Raw genomic sequence first — 20072 nt, 5'->3', positions numbered from 1 at the left:
CCCCCCCCCCCCCCCCCCCCCCCCCCCCCCCCCCCCCGCAGGAAACCCAGGAAACACTCTAGTGTTCCTTCTGGGTTGTAGGCTGCCCACGTGGGACTGGTCTGACAGGTCTGATGGTCTCCCTCCTGGCTCTGGCTTTAGCAAGAGGGAAATCCTTTCAGCCTCATAAATATAAACCTGCCCATTGTGAAAAACATTCTCTTGCCCCATCTCCATCCTCTGGGTTACTCATCTGTGTAAGAATCACAGTGGCCTCAGGAGCTCTGGGTCAAACAGACCCCTCCTTACCTACCAAGCAGGGAGGGACACACAACCAGGAAAACCACCCGAGATCCCGGGAAGCTTCTTGAATGGTGTTTCTCAAGTCTGGCTGCACCTTAGAGTTACCTGGGGGAGCAATTTAAGTTTATCAGTGCCCAGCCCCTGTTCCTAACCTTTTAACAGAATTCTGGGGGTGGAACCAGAGCATACCTAGGGTTTGAAAATTCCCCAGGTATTTCCAGCGTTCAGCCCATTGGGAACTACTGGGCTATAGTGTCAGGATGTCAATAACAGGCTGAATTAGGAAAATGGAAGGTGGCTCACCTTTTAAGTTTTTTTTTTAAATGTTTTTTATTTATTTCTGAGAGAGAGAGAAAAAGAGAGAGAGTGAGTGAGCAGGGGAGGGTCAGAGAGAGAGGGAGATACAGAATCTGAAACAGGCTCCAGGCTCTAAGTTGGCAGTCAGCACAGAGCCCGACGCAGGGCTTGAACCCACAGGCTGTGAGATCATGACCTGAGCTGAAGTCGGATGCTCAAGCGACTGAGCCACCCAGGCTCCCCTCACCTTTTAAATAACCTTTGCTGTTGGAGCAAGGGCCAGGTCTCCACAGGGATGGATAAGACAGAGCAGACGGAAGGGGCTTCGTGGGAATGGAAGGAATCTGTCTTCCGAGGCCAGAGCTCGGGGGCCCTTACCTGCCTGTGCTGAAAATGTGCTTACTTACGTGGGACTCTGTATGTGTGAGGACAGCTGTGCATGTGTGAAGGTCAGCTCTGCCTGGGCAGTAGGTGTGGTAGGTTCTGAGTTAAGGTGAATAATTCCAGGAATATGTATTAATGTGTATTATGTGTTAGTTATCATTATCATATAAGTAAGACTTGAGTTATGTGGAATTTTAACATTCATTAGATTTTTTTTTTTAATTATTCAGTTGCTTCTTGGTTTATATCCCCACTGTTGTCTGGTTTCATGTCTGGCGTGCTGTTTGTACTGATCAGAATTTTCATCTTAAAAAAGGTAAGTGAGGCTATTATTTTTTTTTAAATTAAGTTTTAGAACTAATTTTGGTTCTATTCAATAGAAATTAATAGTGAGGGGGTCAGAGGAATGATTGTATTTTTACATTGTTAAGGCACAGCCCCCTGCAGTTAGAATTAGACTTCATCTTAAAGTAGGCAGGTGCAGGCAGTATACCCGTGGGCTCCCCCAGAAAGCAGCAGTGTGAATGTTAAACAGAGTGTGATAGTGTTAGGATTTTGAAGTAGAATCTCACTAAAAATAGCTGGAGAATTTCTTTACACAAATATGAAGTGTTTTCTCTACTTGAGATAGCAAGCTTGAGACATTGACTCTTTCCTGTCCCTGAGGAAAGGGTAAAAAGAAGGAAACATACCTACTTGGGGATACATTTTATCGAAAATAGAAATGAAATTAAAATTAGAGCTTACTGAGATCTGTATTCCATTAAAAAAAAAAAACGCCTTGATTGTATTTTTTATTTGTCAAGGGGTTGCTGCAATATTTTATAAGCCCTGAAGCATGTGTCTGATCATTGTGTTGCAGTGTGCACCCAGCACATCAGGGACAGGCCTGCCTTCAAGCGTGTCCTTGCTTGGAGATGCGTCTGGTTTTCCTTGCCATTGCCAGGTGGTCTGCTGAAGGGCTTCTTGTCTTGGATCAGTACCCAGCTGCCCCAGTCCTCCTCCTGGACCCCCTCCCTACTAGTATTTATTTATGTCTTGGAAGGCGCCACCCTCTCTGACCTGCTAGACTCACGTTTTTTACTTCCTCTGCCTGGAACCGTTGCCTGGCAAATCCCTACTGCTCCTCGGCCTTGAGGTGCCGTTTCCTTGGAGGCCTTTCGTCTCCCACCCACTTCTGGCTGCCTTCCTCTCTCTCAGGCTTCTGCAGTGCTCCGTGCTTTCTCATCATTGCACTTGGTGCTGTGTGGGTTTTATGCTTGCTGGGGGCCGGTTTGCCATCAGACTGTGATCTGTGAGAGCAGAGCCACGACATACTTGTGTACTTGCCTATTCTAGTGCCCGGCACTGTGCTTGGTACTTCCAGGACGCTGACGGGACATTTCAGAGGGAATGATGGATGCTTAGCTAGGTGGCAGATGGCCGATGGATGGATGGAAGGAAGGAAAGAAAAAGAGGGGAGGGAGGAGAGAAGAGAGGCCTGGAGATAGTTGTCATTTGACTTTTAAAAATAGGTTATTTGAGAAAACATAAACTGATTTCAATTAAAAAAAAATGTAAATTCAGGACTTAGACACTTTCAGGAGTCTTTAGTAACTCTTGCCCTGAGAAAACATTTTAGAAATGAGGGGCCATGGGCATTTGAGCACCCAAGCATTTTGTTTGTGCTTGGACCTGGGTTCCTGTCACATGATACATGACAGGTGAGGAGACTGCCGTGCCCCATCCCTGGCTCCTGCCCTGGCTCCTGGCTTCTTCGCGTTCTCTGTGCTTGTCTCCCGGGCTGATCCGGCTATGATTCTCATGTAATTGAATCACTTGCTACCCTACCCCTGCTGTTACTGGTCCTTACACCTCACTACTGTTCGGCTCAGGCCTCCTGACAAGTGCTGATGGCTACTTGAGACATTCCAGGAGAGGCTCTTAATGGGTTGTACTGTTCTGCAAACATACTTGATTTCCATGTGCATTTCATTTGACACTAGGAATCTTTTGCCATCTCTATTTGTCACTACCCCTGGGGCTCATGGCAGTTGTTAGATCTAATTTTCCTTTTACTGTGGGTAGGTAGCAGATTTATATAAATGTACCAGTGTCTTCATGGTTATTAAAAAGGAGTCCTTTTTTTTTAAATTAAGAGACACCTATGTGCCAGTGCTGTATTGCGAGAATTCCCAGTCCATGTCTTTGCTTCAAAGTCTTCTGTATATCTGCTTAATTAAAACCCTAAATTTTGAATATTCTCTCAGATATTATTTAGTGTAAAACAGATGCAGTATCTCTTCTTGTTGAAGTATTAGATTTAGGGAATATAGCAGGAGCCTAAAATTATAAATATATTTTTTATTAGAAAAAGAACCCACAGTTCTTTTTAACTCCTAATAGTTGAAGACTAAATACTATAACTTATGAAAAGATCTTAAAAAGCCATATCATATGGTAATATATTTGCTTTATATATTTTAATAGGGCTAAAATGTATTGTGCAATTGGGTGATGTAAAATCTAGTAGTAATGTGGTGGTGTTTAAGTAATTTGGCTCTCTTAGGGCATCCTAAGAGATGGGTCGAATCTTCAAATACTTGTTGAAAGTGGATTTTCGGGGCCAAACCCAAAACTAGCTGGCGTGGTGAACGCCACAGGCTTTGAAGTAGATGCTGAGCCCCGGGCTTCAGTCCCCAGGAACTGGCCTAACCTAACAGTTCTTCTCTGTTTCTAAATCTGACATCAGCTCATGTGATTCTAGTGCTTCAGCTTGTCTGCTGGCCACAATAGCGCTCTTTGAAATAGTATTTGTGTGGGAGAGGCGGCCCGAGCCGATGTGTAACAGATCACACGGCAGTGATATGGCCAGCCGTTTGGGCCACACCACTGTTTGGAAGACTTTCTCGTAGCAGTGTTTTATACCAGTTTGCCTGTGTTGGCTGCAGATGCTTCCTGAATCCTGACCTTCTACTCTATCTCATTGTCATACAGGAGGACCCTGTTCCCAATGGCCTCCGGGCACTTCCAGTGTTCTATGCTGCTACGATAGCAATAAACGTATTTTCCATCATGTACACAGGAGCGCCAGGTAAGAACCCCTTGGCAGTTTAAATTGGGCAGGCAAGGTGTATTACCATTAGGCTTAACAGTATTGGCTTATTTGGTGCTGGCACTGTTGCTGGTTGATGGTAAAAAGCATCACTCATGCTCATGATTGAATAGTAAAAAGAGGAGTAAATGTACACCCTTGTTCTAAATACTCAAGAGGCATGTGAAGGACAGAGGCAATGAGCACACTTTCAAGTGGAAAAAGAAATTTGAAATCCTCGCTCTGCCGTTTGCCTTGCCATGTTACCTTAGCAGCCTTCTTGTGCTTTCTGAGTCTCAGAACAGGATCTAACGCCTCGCACCTACCTGGGCTGCGGGGGAGGGTCTGGGGGCGGGGGTGGTGCACACGTGACACGAAGGGGAGGCTCTGCTGTGACCCGTAGCACAAATACCCAGCTCCCTGGAACATGTCCGACCAATGAATCCAGTGAGTAGAAGTTACCTCTTTTTTTTTTCTTTTTTTTTTTTAAGATACCGAAACCAGTGTTTAAGATACCGAAACCAGTGTTGATTTTATTTTCAGAATTACTCCTTCCCATTCTGATAGCTTTTGTTCTTTTTACAAGGGTTTAGGGTTTTTTTTTGGGTGGGGGTGCTGGGTTAAAAGTTGTTTTCTTTTGCATTTTGGATGGCTAAAGAAAGGCATAGATGGTATTTCTGTTTGTAGACATTTCAGTGTTGGTGAGCAATCTAATTAAACACTTCTGAACATGTTTCAGTAGAGAGGATTCCTCCTGTCTCTCTTTGTGGTGGCCTCCTGCAGCTAGATCCTCCATGTGCCCATTATCGTGGGGTATCCGGAGTCAGCAGATATGTCCGTTTGTGTTGTGTTGCTTCTTGTTAGTGCCCTTTATGGAATAAGATTCAGGTATTGGCCATATCTGACAAAAATCTCCCTCTTTCTGTTCAAAAGATAAGATTTCCCCTAAACGGCATGTCATACAACAGTTGAGAGGTGCCTGCCCTCTTTCAAAATGGGGTGGATGTCCTTATCAATTTCTCAAACTAGGTTTCCTCACGGCCATTTTTCTCAGGGTTTTTTTTTTTTTATTAGACATTTATAATACGTTTGCATACTTCAGTGCTGCAAATAAAAAATTTCTGAATGAATGTTAACATTATAGAACCTTCTGGCATCCCTGCAGCATTCAAAACGTTGGCCTTCAGGGTTTCAATACTCATGACTAGGACTTTCAGATGTTGGGTGGTAGCCCAGGGGGTAGAACATCACAGCTGCCTTAAGTTCTATGAAAAGCACAAGGCTGAAGGTCATGGGGATGAGGAGAGCTGGAGAGATACAAAACCCTAGGCTCAGATACCAGCAGCCTGGTGGCCCTGGATGTTTTATAGTTCATGGACTACAAAGTGTGTTTGTCACAGACTGTTTTCTCAATATCTAAACAAATCGGAGGCCAGGAAAACACAGCTCCGTACCACAGAGTTAATCCCACCACCCGGTCTAAATCTCCCCGAGCTGTCACATGGGGCCGGGCGGGCTCAGGGCACCACCTTGGGAGAAAATTGTAGGAGAGCTGTTCTCTGGGTACCATCTTCTGGCTCTTCCTGCATCTTGTTCTTAATTTTATATGGGAACTGGTATAAATAAGGATGGGAACTAGAATTGGAAATGGGAACTGGTATAAATAAGGATGATTTATTGATTTATTTTTATTTCTGCATTTTAGTTTTTTCTACCCTCTCTTCTTCTTGGTGGTTCTTCTGAATGTCAGAAGTCAACTGTGATTTTTATTAGTTTGCCTTTTTCTGTATTTGGCTTCCTTTTTTCCATCTCTTCTTTCTCATTTCTTCATCTTTTGCTGCAGTTTTACTGCAAATTTGCTGAAAGAATCATCTGACTGGAATGGTAAATTATTCTAGAGAAAGTTAAACTATATGATGGGTGAGACACTAAAGTTAATATCAGTACTTCATAGAGAGGTTGTAAGAAATAAATAATATAAATGCTAAGTTTGAGTGAGCGGAGTTTCCCATGAATTAGCCCTTTTGGTGCTCTGGAGTCCCCTGGGAAACGGGTAATGCCGACGGGAAAGCCAAGGTGGCAGTGCTGAGTCTCCAAGGGCACTGGAGTCAGGTGGAGGGTCCTAGCTCCAAGCCGCAGGCTCCCCGTGATGACACTGCACTGACCGACATGGGACGTGGCACGGGCTAGACACCTGGTGTGCAGTACCTGGCCCTCATGTCACTGTTAGTAACAGTCAGAATGCACCAACCTTAATGCGTTCTTTCTCTTCTCTTCACTCTGTTTAAAAATGGCTTCTGGGGCGCCTGGGTGGCTCAGTTGGTGAAGCGTCTGACTCTTGATCTTGGTGCAGGTCATGATCTCATGGGTTGTGAATTCGAGCCCCCTGTCGGGCTCTGTGCTGACAGCAAGGAGCCTACTTGGGATGCTCTCTCTCCCTTTCTCTTCCCTTCCCCACCTGTGCTCTCTCTCTTTCAAAATAAACAAACAAACAAACAAACATTTTAAAAAATGGATTCTAATATATTCGGAAACCTGGCTGTATATTTTTTGTATCTATTTAATGCAGGTATGTGAAGAGGGTGGCTGCCTCATTCGTTAGGACTATTAAAAAATGTGTACAAGAATCTTGAAGATCATTACTCATTTGAAGGCTCACACAGTATTCCCAGTGCTGGAGTTAATGTTAAGGACTTTGGTTTGGCAACTGTGCTGTCAGAAATGTCACATCTCCTCACCTCCCTGAGCCTCTGTGTGTCATTATAAAGGAAGGACAGTAGGAAGACTTCCATGGAAGGAACACCACATTATGTGAGATGATGCGGGCAGGTGCTGAACGCAGTGCCTGGCCCGTAGTCAATTTAATACATTATAGTGGCCATTTTATTGCTATCAACCATAAGTAGCCTCATCTTTTCCATCTCAAGTTGCCAGCGTATCCTGAGTCATCCTATCTTTTTATTTTTTCCACACGTTGGTTTGGAAAGCTTTCTTAAGTTTTCCGGGGGGGCTTGCCTAGTGGAGAAGGAAAGAGAAGAAAGTCATGACTCTGAAGGACCAGCCATTTTGTTTCCCCACTAAGTCAGAAAAGGACTTTGCTAATATTTTTGTTCCAGGGGCATATTTCTAGAATATCCAATAGATGAATACAGATCTTACTTTTACTTAAACAAAGGTTAACTTTTGCCTTTCGAACTAGTCTGTAATTACTTACCACTTCCTCATGTGGGGCCTTTCTACCTGATAGCTGTGGTGTCATATTTGGTGATAAAGCTGAGCTGAGAAGGGTCTCTTCAGCAGTGACTCAGTCACTCTCCCTTCAGAATAGATCTGCCTTCCTGCCAGTCCGGAATTTATTCTTCCTTGTTTCCTTCTTTCCTTAGAACATTTCCGTTCAACACATAGGTGCTCCAGAGGTCAAAGGACAAAATGAAAATCTCTTGACAAAAATGAGTAGGAACATTAATCTTACCCCGTTTCAACTGTAAGAGCTTTTGATAAATAGCATATTTTTGCATGGACTTGACTTCAGTGGGGCTCATTGGCTGTAGAGCTCTAGTGCTTTTTTTGATTTCTTCTGCTCTTCAATTCTCAATTATTTTGGGGTTGTTTATATCTTAGGCTTAGTTTGATTTGTTTTACTTTGCATTTGACATGAGTTTTCTCAAAAGTCATTCTTCTACTTCAAAGACTGACCGCTTTAAAACATTGTCTCTGCATTTTTGTCCTTCGAAAAATAATTTGCAAGAAGCAAAAATAACTTTGGGAAATAAAGTGCTCACTTGGGTTGGATACAAGCCTGAGGTTTATTTTTAATGAAAAAGTCCTCAGTTGTGTAGGACCTGGTTTTGTTCAGTTTTTAAAGAATGAGAACTGAAATGTGGCACATGCTTCTTTGAGTTGTCAGAGCTGGTAGCCTAACTAAGCCTCTGGTGGTCGTACATAATTTCTAAGTCAAAGTGTGATCCCTGGGCCAGCAAACGTCGGTATCTGCAAATGAGGTAAATGTGTGTGTATGAGTGTGTGTGTGCGACTGTGGAAAGATGCCCACAATATATTGATGTACTGGATGTGGGAAATGAAACCACAGAATGATATATACAGTATGATCCTACATCCATTAATTTTTTTTAAAGGAAAAAAGAGATTCTCACAAAATTCTGCAGTGTTTATATTTAGAAAATGTCTGGAAAGAAACATGCCACAGGGTTAACAGTGTTTCTCTAGAAAGTAAGGTCAAGAGGGAGGAATGATGAGCTATTTTCAGATCTGTACATCATACAGTTTTGTACTGCTTTGTAAATAACAAGCATATTATTATTTTATAAATTAATTTTATAAATTTAATAAGTTAATGTTTTAATTTAAATTTAATAATTTAATTTTATAAATTAAAACAGAAGAAGAAAGGCTGTTGAGACGAGCTAAGGACTAGGAATATAAGGGAAGAAGTAATAGGTTAATAATGTCCTTTGGAAGTTTTATTCATTTTATAGATTCTACTAATAGCTGTCATATATGAAAAATGAGAGGTGTGACAAAGGAATGACATTGGAAGACTGTTCACTTCCTAAGTCTCTTGCAAATTCTGATCTTGGGGGAATTTGAAATAGAATTTTAAAGATGTTTGAGGTTAGAGCGAAATCACTGTTCATCATGTCTTAGCTGTTGAGAAAATGGAAGGAGCTTGAGCTGAAAGGCTGTTGTGTGTCTGGAGCAGAGGCCTGGGACTCGTGGGCCCTGGTGTCGGCTCCTGGCAGCCACTGTTGGCTGAGGGAATGGAGCAGTTCGTGCCGTGTCCTACTTTGCCTGTCCACAGGGTGAAGAGGCGTGCCGTGTTTTATTGCCAGCCTAAGGTGTGATTATTGGAAAATAATTTGAGGTTCTCACAGGAAGACAATGCAGGGTATTTTTGTCAGAAGTTTTGCCTTGGATGTGCATTGATTCGATGGCCTTTCTACACTGAATTTTTGTGTTGAGTTGTTTTTGATCCATGAAACTTGATTTTATATATTTAGCACAAATCACAGATGTGTCGTAACTGCCAGTTCACACCCCTTACGTGCTGGCTCTCGGAGGGAGTCCTGGTGTTCTTTTGCTGCCCTGCCTTGTTACTAACTTGCTGGAACGGTTTGGTCAGATCCACGTACTTTCCCCATCCTGCTCCCCTCTGCTCTCATTATCAACAACTTTTCCCATTTTTCTGCATGCCTTTGTTCTTTTTCCCCCTGTATTTTTTACTCTTTTTCCCCGGCTTCCCCCCTCAGTGATGTGCTATCCCCTACTCTCCCTTCCAGTTTCTTGTGACTTAGGAGGGTGACTTCAGAGCTTTCTGGCCACTTCCCAGGCCAAACTGATGGCAAAAGGGGTTGTGACACTAGACTTGCAAAGAGCAACTGATAGTGTGGCTTGTTGTCTACACCAAAGGCCAAAAGTCTTATAACCAGTCTCAGTTTCTCTTTTTTGGATGTTGGTCCTGACACCTCGAGAATCCCAAGGGACCCCAATGGAAAGCATGGAGATGGGCATGGAAGGAACATCAGAGCAGCTCTTCTCTGCTTTTATTGTGGGCTCTGCTCAGCATGGATGTAAAACAGTAGTGCTCTAGAGCAAACGTGTTCACTCATTTAAAATAGATTGTGGATAGGTAGATTACAGAAGGGTAGGTACATGATAGATAAGATTATTATTTACCTATATGTAGATATCTTAAATCTATATATAGATACTTTAAATATCTTTAAATTTAATTGTTTCTCTCTTCCCACAGTACCCAGGGCTTGCCTTTCTTAGATTAATAGAATGAAACTAAAAGTAGCACAGTTATCATTTTTATCATCAACTAAACCAGGAGGCACAAAAGAAGCCTGTTCAGAAACCAAATACTTTTAAGCCTTAAGAGTGATTGGTATTAATGTTAGTCGATCAGTTCGGTGTTGCTAATTAACAGTCACTGTTCAGTTGGGCAAGAAACAGCTTTGGTGTGATCTCTTCTGACCACACCTGTGTTAAGACCCTGACATGAGGTTATAAAGCAGAAGCCAGGAGGCCTCGGGCCACAGGCACAGCCTAGTAAGATGAGCCCGAGTGATTTTACAAGCGGCCCACTTAGGGGCGGAGCCGGGGCTGGAGCCTGGGTTGGAGGCGGGGCTGGAGTCAACGAGTCAACGTGGCGCAGCCCCAGGGAGTCCGCAACTTTCTGATGTCAGAGTGCGTGAGTGATTTGAGCAGTCCAGCCCCTAAGTATCTGTACTGCCACCGGTGACGCCTTCGCTATAATCAAGCTAGGTGATTGGGGTTGTTTGGTTTTAGTCTGTGTATACGCTAAGCCTGACTCTCACAGTATTACCTATCTGTTCTACCTCTTACAGTTACCAAAAGGTTTCATAATCCCTTAACTGAATAGCTTTGAGTGGGTTTGTATGTATTAAAATGATTAACAGTGTAACAAAGCCTGAATCATTAAAGATTTAATCCAAGAGCAAAGAGGAAAGTTTTAAATAGTTCATTCCTTTAAAACTTTTAAAGCACATTTAACAGATTATGAAAGTGACATGCTTATTATATGTTTTCAAAGTTAACAGCACAAAAGTGTATGTAGTAAGAAGTGAAAGCTCTCTCCAATTTCTTCTCTCTCTGTAGGAGTAACCTTTGTATCATTCCAGAACTTTTTCTATACATTTGTGCGTATGGTAGGAGTATAAATATGGGTTTTTTTTTTAAAGTTTATTTATATATTTTGAGAGAGACAGAGCACGAGTGGTGGAGGAGTGGAGAGAGGGAGAGAGAAAATCCCAAGCAGGCTTCACACTGTTAGCACAGAGCCTGATGTGGGGCTCGATCTCACGAACCATGAGATCGTGACCTGAGCCAAAGTCCAGAGTTAGACACTTAACTGACTGAGCCACCCAGGTGCCCCAAATATGGTTTTTTTTTTAAACATAAATTGGAGGCGCCTGGCTGGCTCAGTTGATAGAGCATGCAACTCTTGATCTTAGGATTGTAAGTTCTAGTCATGTTGGGTGTAGAGATTATTTAACAATAAAATCTTTTAAAAACGCAACAACATAAATTGGATTATAGCATACATCCAGGCAGCCCTTCTTACTTGCTAGATCATGGGTCTCTTCCCTTATCAGTATATATAGATCTATCTCATTTATATGACTCTGCCCTATAATTATTCCATGTGTCCATAATGATGCACATATTAGTTGTTTTGCACACTCTTACTGTTACAAATATTGTCATTAGTAAGTGTTCTTATACACATATCTTTGTTCCTGCGCAAGCATGCATGTTTAAGTTGTAAACCTGTGAACCTGTGTGAAATGTCCCTGTTGCCACCAGTGTCAGGAAATGGACAATATTCCAAATGATGAGTTCCGGAGACATCGCAGTGCTAGAGAAATGTGATGTTCCTAAACCATGTGCCCTTCGGCCCTCTTATTGGCTAATGTAATTGCAACTTAGTGTGCATTATTGAATTTTAGTAAAAAGTTTTTCTATGTTGTAATTCCATGAGTTGACAATTCAGAGATCAGTTAAATTTGGAGGTCAGTGTCCCTTTACAAAACTTTTATCTCCAAACTGACTTTAAAAAAAGGTTTGTGTATGTGGTTAGAGTGTCGTGGCCATTTAAAGCGGAGCTGCGGACTACTGAGAAACCCAAAGAGGCAGCGGTCGGCAGCCTGGTGCAGGGTTCCAGACCTCAGCTGCTCACTGCCTTGGGAGTGGGCTGAGGTCCGGATAGAAGACGGCAGAGTCCTTTCTTAGCCATATATGGTCCACTCCAGAACTCTGGAACTTAGATATTGAGATAATATGTAAATGGTTTCAGTCCAGTTTAATATGCTGTTTGTGCCACACTGATAAAATTTTAATAGTTAGCTCACTACTCAGTTTAACCACATATTGACAAAGTGTAGTGTGTCTTAAACACGGGGCACATGGGAACGTTCCAGGGACAGCTTTCTACCCCTAAAACTATAGCCCATTGTTTTGGTTGAGAGTTTTATTAAATACAAAACTCAGGTGATAAGTTTTGGATTTGGGGAATGTAAAGTATGTTGATATGAGCTTGACCTTTGAGAAAGTTACCCACTGACAGCACCTTTTTACTTCCCAGTGCTTGGTCTGGTCCTTCCCATCTGGGCAATAGCACTCATCTCCTTCGGTGTTGCGCTGCTGTTCGCCCTTTTTGTATGGCTCTTTGTGTGTCCATGGATGCGGAGGAAAATAGCAGGTAAGGGCGTTTTTTGTTCTTCTGGGTTATGAAAATCCTGGTTTCTGGAGCTTCAGGTATAAGCCACAATTACCCTTACGTTAGTAAGTTACGGGGGACTGATGCATGGATAACCCTAGAACATATCACTGAGATACATGCCCCATCCTTGTCTCTTGGCTCCTGACTGCTTTCTGGCTCGAACTTTTTCTTGGTAACTTGTGACTAGAATGGGCAGTAAGGTCATGGTTGCCTCAGATGACTGGAAGTTAACTACTGCTCAGGTTCTACCAGCCCCATGAAAAGCATTAGTCTTCAGGGAAATGCAGTTAATAACACAATAAGACACCCGTTCACACCCACAGGAATGGTTAAAAGTAAACAGTCTAGCATTTCAAAGTGTTGATGAAGTAGAATAACTAGAATTTTTAGACATTTATGGTGAAATGTAATATGATACGGCCATTTGGGAATTTGAAGTTTCCTGTAAAGTTAGATATACATTTACCACATGGCCCAGTAATTCTACTCCTATATATTTATCTAAGAGAAATGAAAATGTACATTCACAGGAACACCTGGGTGGCTCAGTCGGTTGAGTATCCAACTTCGGCTCAGGTCATGATCTCACGATTCGTGAGTTTGAGCTCCACATTGGGCTCTGTGCTGACAGATCAAAGCCTGGAGCCTGCTTCGGATTATGTGTCTCCCTCCCTCTCTGCCCCCTCCCCCACTTGCACTCTGTCTCTTTCTCTCTCAAAAATAAATAAAATATAAAAATTTTTAGAAAAAGAAAACATACATTCATAGAAAGACTTGTATAAAATAATTTTGTTATAACACACAGAAACTAGAAACAACCCAAATGTTCCTAAATAGGTGAAAGGATAACCAAATTGTGATATATTCATGCAATTCAAGTCTCCATAGCTATAAAGAGAATGAGCTAACCACAATATAATGAATTTCACAGACATTATGTTGAGCAAAAGAAGCCAGATACAAAATAGTGCCTACTGTATGATTCCAGGGAAAATTAATCTATAGTGATAGAAGGCACTGGGTGCTAGGGATGGTGGGGGGCTTCCAGGAGACTGATGGCAAAGGGGCACATGGGAAATGTTCCAGGAACACGAAATGGAAATATTCTCTGCCCCATTTAGGGGAGTGTTTATAGAGTGTGCTCATCCATCACAGGTCATCTATCTGCACGTTTAAAATGTATGAATTTTATTGTATGTAAATTATACCTCAACAAAATTTTTCATAAAGAAGAATATGGATCAGAAAGCTGCCAGAATTGTTATTCTGTCCTTAGCAACATAGTTCTAAGCCTTGAGGCCACATGCTATTACAAGGCTCTCAAATGAAAAAGGTATTTACTTTTGGCCTTAGAGTGTGCTATACAATCCTGTTTCAGTGTGGACACATCTCAGTTTGAAAACCTATATTCCAAAGAAGAACAGAACACATGAGGAGACATACCATATTCATGAATTAGAAGATGCAGTACCATGAAGATGTCATTCTTGTCAAATTGTTCTTTAGATTTAACACTGATGAAGTTAAAATCCCAGCAGGATATTTTGTAGATTTAGACAAGCTGCTATTAAAATCTATATGGAAAGGAAAAGGAACTAGAATAACGAAAACAATTTTGATAAAGAACAGAGTTGGAAGATTCATACTACTCTACTCAAAGAGTTAACATAAAGTGATCAGACTGTGTGGTATTAGTGAAGAAATGGACACCTACATTAATAGAACAGAGCTAGAGTCCAGAAATAGACCCACACAAATCTGGCACATTGATTTTCAACAAAGTACAGAGGCACTTCAGTGGAGAAAGAATCATCTTTCAACAAATGGTATTGGAATATTTGGACATCTGTATGCCAAAAAAAGAACCTTGGCGTAAGCCTTATGCTTGAAAAAAAAAAATTAACTCAAAGCATGGCATAGATTTAAATGAAAATAGAAAATGATAAGGCTTTTAGGGAAAAAAATAAAATACATAAAATTTGTCCTTTTTTTGGAGACATTCAAATTGGTGTGTAGTGATTATCTTGTGATTTCTTTTTCTTTATTTTTAAAAAATGTTTTATTTATTTCTGAGAGAGAGAGAAAGAGAGACAGCATGAGCAGGGGAAGGTCAGAAAGAGAGGGAGACACAGAATTTGAAACAGGCTCTAGGCTCTGAGCTAGCTGTCAGCACAGAGCCCGATACGGGGCTCGAACCCATGAACTGCAAGATCATGACCCTGAGCCGAAGTCAGATGCTCAACCGACTGAGCCACCCAGGCACCCCGATATCTCATGATTTCAATTTGCACTTCTGTGATGACTGGTGATGTGGAGTACCTTTTCTTGGATTTTATTTTCCATTTATATAGCTTACTGATGAAGTGTCTGTTTAAATTTTTTGCTCATTTTTTAACTGTGCTCTTTTTGAAGATTTCTCTATATATTCTGAATACAAGTCCTTGGTCAGGGGATTTGTAAACACTTCTAATGTGTAGCTAGCCTTCATTCCCTCAATAGTGTTTTTCACAGAGCATGACCCTGGGATCATGACCTGAGCTGAAATTAAGAGTCAGACGCACAACAGACTGAGTCACCCAGAGGCCCCACAATGTCTTTTTTAAATAAATTGTGTTTGGGGTGTCACATCTAAAAATTCTTTGTTTCACTCTCTTATAAAAGTTTTTTCCATTTTTAAAATTTTTATAAAAATCACAGAGTTTTTGGGTTCATTTATATGACATTCTGAAAAAGACAAAACTGTAGGGACAGAGACCAGGTTAGTGGTTGCCAAGGAGCTGGGCAGGGGGCCTCACTCCCAGGGGAGCTTTGGGAGGTGATAGAACTTGTCTGTATCCTGACTGAGGTGGGGGTCACAGGAGTCTAGACATGTCTTAGAATCAGGATGGGCATACAAGTCCTCACATCGTCAATTTACTGCATGTAAATTCTAAAATGAAAATCAAAAAGATCCACATTAATACATACGACTTCAGACTAAATAGGACAGCCACATCAATAATGACTTGGTGAATTGCTGCGGCTTCTCCTGTGTAGCTGCTCCCTGCTGCCTGCTGAAAATAACTATCCCCTCCACCATTCATGCAGACTAGTAATCTAAGATGAGCCCCTTAAACATACCACTTGTCTGATTTAACTCCATAGAAATAATCAACTATACTTCAAATGAACTATACTTCATTTAAAAACTTGATTTTTTAAAGTTTTTTAATTTTTTTTTTTTTTTTTTTTGAGAGAAAGAGAGCACGAGCAGGGGAGAGGCAGAGACAGGGAGACACAGAGTCTGAAGCAGGTCCCAGTCTCTGAGCTATCAGCACAGAGCCTGACGCAGAGCTTGAACCCACAAACCGTGAGTTCATGACCTGAGCCGAAGTTGGACACTTAACCGACTGAGCCACATACATGCTCCCTTAAATGCTTTGGTTTTTAAAGGCTTTTCCTAATAGCTTTCTTGCCAAATAAACTGTAAGATCTTTGCTTTCTAGCTTAACCCTATAATATGACAGAAGGAAACTGATATTGCTTCCCATTCTGGCTTCTGAGGAGATTTTGTTTGTCGATGCCATATTATTTCAATATATATTTCTTGATCTAATATTTTAAGTACACACTAGTGATTAAGGTCATGGACCATAGAGTTAAAATGCCTGCATTTTACCACCTGTGTGCTTCTGGGCAAATAACTTAATCTCTCTGTGTACCTCAGCTTGCTCATTAGTAAAAAGCAAAAAATAATAAGACCTGTCTCATGTAAGTGTTAACAATCTCTGCTTAATTATTGCTGTAATCTTTACAAGTACTGTCTTCTCTCATTTTGATTATAAGCACCTTAAGGTCAAAGATCTGTTAAAAAAAAAAAACGAAGAAACAAAGAAAGAAAAGATCTATCTGTATTTCTGACTCTGTAGGTAGATACAGAGAGGTGACAGGATTATTTGAGTTAAACAGCAGAGGAACTGAAAAGAATACTTCCATTTTAGTTCTGTAGGTGAGAGCTTAGAAATTTGCCCAGGAAAATATATAAGTATCAAGACCATTAAATCAGCACCACATATCAGATCTGATTAAAGTGAAGAATCGTATAGAGCTTTAAAGCAACTTTAAAAAAAGAAAAATCTCTTTTGAAAGTAAAGGATTTTTAAAAGTAACTAGGATCTCTCTGTTCCTTTTTGGAAAATGATTTACTTGTTTTCTAAGATTTGGTGACCTGAAGAAATCGGAGACCAGTAATTTATTGAACAGAAGAAACCAAACAGACTATAACTAATATCTCTGAAGACAAAAAGGATAAACATTTCAGTGATTTTGAGGTTAGTTTAAGAAAAATGAAAGGCCAGTCCAGATGGTTGTAGGATTACAGAGTGCTAGCCATGGAAGGGGCTGTGGGGGCCACATCTAGCCCTCTCTGTTTGTTGGTTTTGGAGGGAGATAACTGAGGCATGACCCACCTCTCTTGTCCTTGGTAGCTGAATTTTCTGGCTTGAGTTTCCCAGATCATTGATTGAACTCTCCACTTTGTTTTTTCTATCTGGCCATAAGTATGTTTTTCATTTCTGAAGCTAAATACTAAAGTATAAAGATAAATATTCATTTTTATATTCTTTTTTCAATAACAAGAACTCTTATTTCAGAATTTTCAGTTATGCCTATATTTTCTTTAGGCAAATTACAAAAAGAAGCTGCTTTATCGCGAGTCTCTGACGAAAGCCTCAGTAAAATTCAGGAAGTGGAGTCCCCAGTATTTAAAGAGCTACCAGGTGCCAAGGCTAATGACGACAGCACTGTCCCTCTCACGGGGTCGGCTGGGGAGCCGTCTGGGGCCTCCGAAGGCACATCAGTGGGAAGCCACCCTCGGGCCTCCTATGGTAAGGTGTGCACAGAGGGTGTGGGTTTGCATGGTGGTAGAGAGCAGGTTCTAGGGGGCCGGCGAGGGGGAGGAGGGACACCAGCCAGGCTGCCTGTGGGTGGTTAGGTTTTATTTATTTATTAAAAAAAATTTTTTTAATGTTTATTTATTTTTGAGAGAGAGACACACACACGGAACATGAGTGGGGGAGGGTCAGAGAGAGAGGGAGACCCAGAATCCAAAGCAGGCTCCAGGCTCTGAGCTGTCAGCACAGAGCCCGACAAGGGGCTCAAATCCACGAACTGCAAGATCATGACCTGAGCCAAAGTTGGACACTTCTGACTGAGCCACCCAGGCGCCCCATGGGTGGTTAGGTTTTAATGCACAAAAGTGTCCCCCAGTTTTATGTTTTTGGGGAGTCCAGGGGCTAAAGCGATCTCAGAAGACCATGCAGTCACCAGAGCAGGCTCACTCTGGTCCTGTGATTTTCTTCCAAGAGCTGTTTATAGCCTCCTCAACGGTGCCAGGGCCTGCACACCATCTCTGTGCAGCTCGGTCAACTGCACCTGCATCTTCCACGCTGCAGTTACCTAGTTGCCAAAGATTGGCTTTTCTGTCCTGCTGAGCATGCCTTCCTCATGGAGTCCACAGAGAGCCTATTGTAGCATCACAGAACCTCAGAAAACGTCAAGACTGCCCTGCGGTGGTGGGGGTTCTTTTGTCTCATAACATGTGTGGATAAAGATAGGTGAGCACCAGCCCCTGGCAGGCCTGTCGGGGCAGCTTCCTGCCGCCCTGCAAGGTGGGGCCTTGGCACCTGCTTTTGCTTCCCATAGGTGTGGTCTCAGACTTGACCCAAAGAAAGCAAATTAATTTTGCTCCATTGATCTGACAAATAACTGCCTTTGGCATTTTTGATTGGCCTTAAAGGAGCACCTACAATATCTATCTCATAGTGACCTGGAGTTTGTCCCTCACGTATGAAGTTTTCCCAAAATAAGTTCCTTATGAAGATTCTCCCTTCATTTGTTACTAGAAACAGGAAAAAGTGCTGTAGTAATTTCTGGGAGACTTTTTTAAAAAATGTTTACACATTTTTGAGAGAGAGTGAGTGTGCACACGAGCAGGAGAGGAGCAGAGACAGAGGGAGACACAGAATCTGAACCAGGCTCTAGGCTTCGAGCTGTCAGCACAGAGCCCAACACGGGGCTCAAACCCACAAACCATGAGATCGTGACCTGAGCCGAAGTCGGACGTTTAACTGACTGAGCCACCCAGGTGCCCCTGGAAGATGCTGTTTAGAACTTAAATAACATCATTTTCAAATGCCATTTTATTAGTCTTACCCATGTATTGTATGTGTCCAAGTTCCCCTTTTCATTTTAACCGTATTACATGTTCTTTAGAGTTAACTTGGAAAATAAAGCATGCGGAAAAAGATTGAAAATCACCCATAACCCAGATTTCCAGAGATCACCACCATAGAGGCTGAGCAGTAGTTCCTTCCAGAAATGATTTATATTCAAAAGGCTAGAAAATGAGACTCTTTTGAACCCATTTCAGGAAGGGCGCTTTCCATGACTCACAGCTCTGCAAAGTCGCCTGTCTCCAACGGCACCTTCGGCTTTGACGGCCACACGCGGAGTGACGGGCACGTGTACCACACAGTGCACAAGGACTCGGGGCTCTACAAGGACCTGCTGCACAGGATTCACTCAGACAGGGGCCCCGAGGAGAGGCCCGCGCAGGAGAACAACTACCGGCTTCTGCGGCGGAACAACAGCTACACGTGCTACACGGCGGCCATCTGCGGGATGCCTGTGCACTCGACCTTCAAGGCTGCCGACGCATCCTCGGCGCCGGAGGACAGCGAGAAGCTGGTGGGGGATGCCGTGTCCTATTCTAAAAAGAGGCTTCGCTACGACAGCTACTCGAGCTACTGCAATGCGGTTGCGGAGGCCGAGATTGAGGCCGACGAGGGAGGTGTGGAGATGAAGCTGGCGTCCGAGCTGACGGACCCTGACCAGCCCCGAGACGACCCTGCGGAAGAGGAGAAGGAGGAGAAGGACACGGCCGAGGTCCACCTCCTGTTCCATTTCCTGCAGGTCCTCACTGCCTGTTTTGGATCCTTTGCTCACGGCGGCAACGACGTGAGGTAAGTCCATCCCTTCATGCAGCAGGTGTGTCCGGAGGGTCTGCCGCGGGGGTCAGGATGCAGCCCTGAACAGCGGACACAAACCCCTGTCACCGGGAGTAAGCAAGGAGTAAATAGGAGGCGTGTGTCCTATGCCGGGAGGTGTAAACGTTAAGGGGAACACCAGGCAGAGCGGGGACGGGAGCACCTGGAGCACGGCCTGCTGGCGGGGCTGCTCTCCAAGTGAGGTCCGAGGGGGGCGGGAGCCAGCCGTGTGGGCGCGGTGGGAGAGCATCCCCAGGACAGCAGGTGCACAGGCCTGAGGCAGGAGTGTGCCTGGCGTACTCTAGGAAGAGCAAGGAGGCGGTGGAGGGAGAGACCGTGGCGGTAAGGTCAGCAGGCCTCAGAGGCCTAGACCGCGTAGTCTCCGCTCTCTTCCTATGAGCTGGGAAGCTCTAGGCAGGTCACTTGATTCCCTAAAGCCTCAGCGTCCCAACCTATTAGATGGGAGTAAAACTAGTACCAACCTCATGGGGTTTCTATGAGGATTAAGTGAGATGCTTTATTTAATGTGTTTAGGACAGTGTTGCTCACATAATCAGTATCCGTGTATTTATTTTCCTCATTATTATTATTATTATAACCATCATACAGGCCTGATGTTTCTGTCCAGATCAGGGAAACATGCTGTTGTATTTCTTATTGCTCAGGGACTGCCTGGGCATAGCTGTGGGTTTCCATACACTGCCTAACCGCATGCAATTCAGTTTCTGTTCTTTATAGAAGTCGT

At 42.9% G+C, this 20072-nt stretch overlaps 1 protein-coding gene across 5 annotated transcripts in view; it reads left to right on the top strand.

Moving 5' to 3' along the window:
* Positions 1–20072, top strand: part of SLC20A2 (solute carrier family 20 member 2) — a 106657-nt gene that overhangs the window by 67065 nt on the left and 19520 nt on the right. For all 5 annotated transcript variants that reach the window (XM_039235591.1, XM_039235588.1, XM_039235592.1 and 2 more), the window contains 5 exons: positions 1194–1279; positions 3940–4036; positions 12165–12281; positions 16964–17167; positions 18712–19303. In XM_039235591.1, the coding sequence (XP_039091522.1) occupies positions 1194–1279; positions 3940–4036; positions 12165–12281; positions 16964–17167; positions 18712–19303 (1096 nt within the window). The remainder of the gene's footprint in view (positions 1–1193; positions 1280–3939; positions 4037–12164; positions 12282–16963; positions 17168–18711; positions 19304–20072) is intronic.

This window comes from Hyaena hyaena, unplaced genomic scaffold (assembly GCF_003009895.1).
Source record: "Hyaena hyaena isolate Hyena2069 unplaced genomic scaffold, ASM300989v1 scaffold_100, whole genome shotgun sequence".
Taxonomy (NCBI): Eukaryota; Metazoa; Chordata; class Mammalia; order Carnivora; family Hyaenidae; genus Hyaena; species Hyaena hyaena.
The sequence above is the reverse complement of the archived record's forward strand: the minus strand, read 5'-3'. Positions and strand labels throughout refer to the sequence as shown.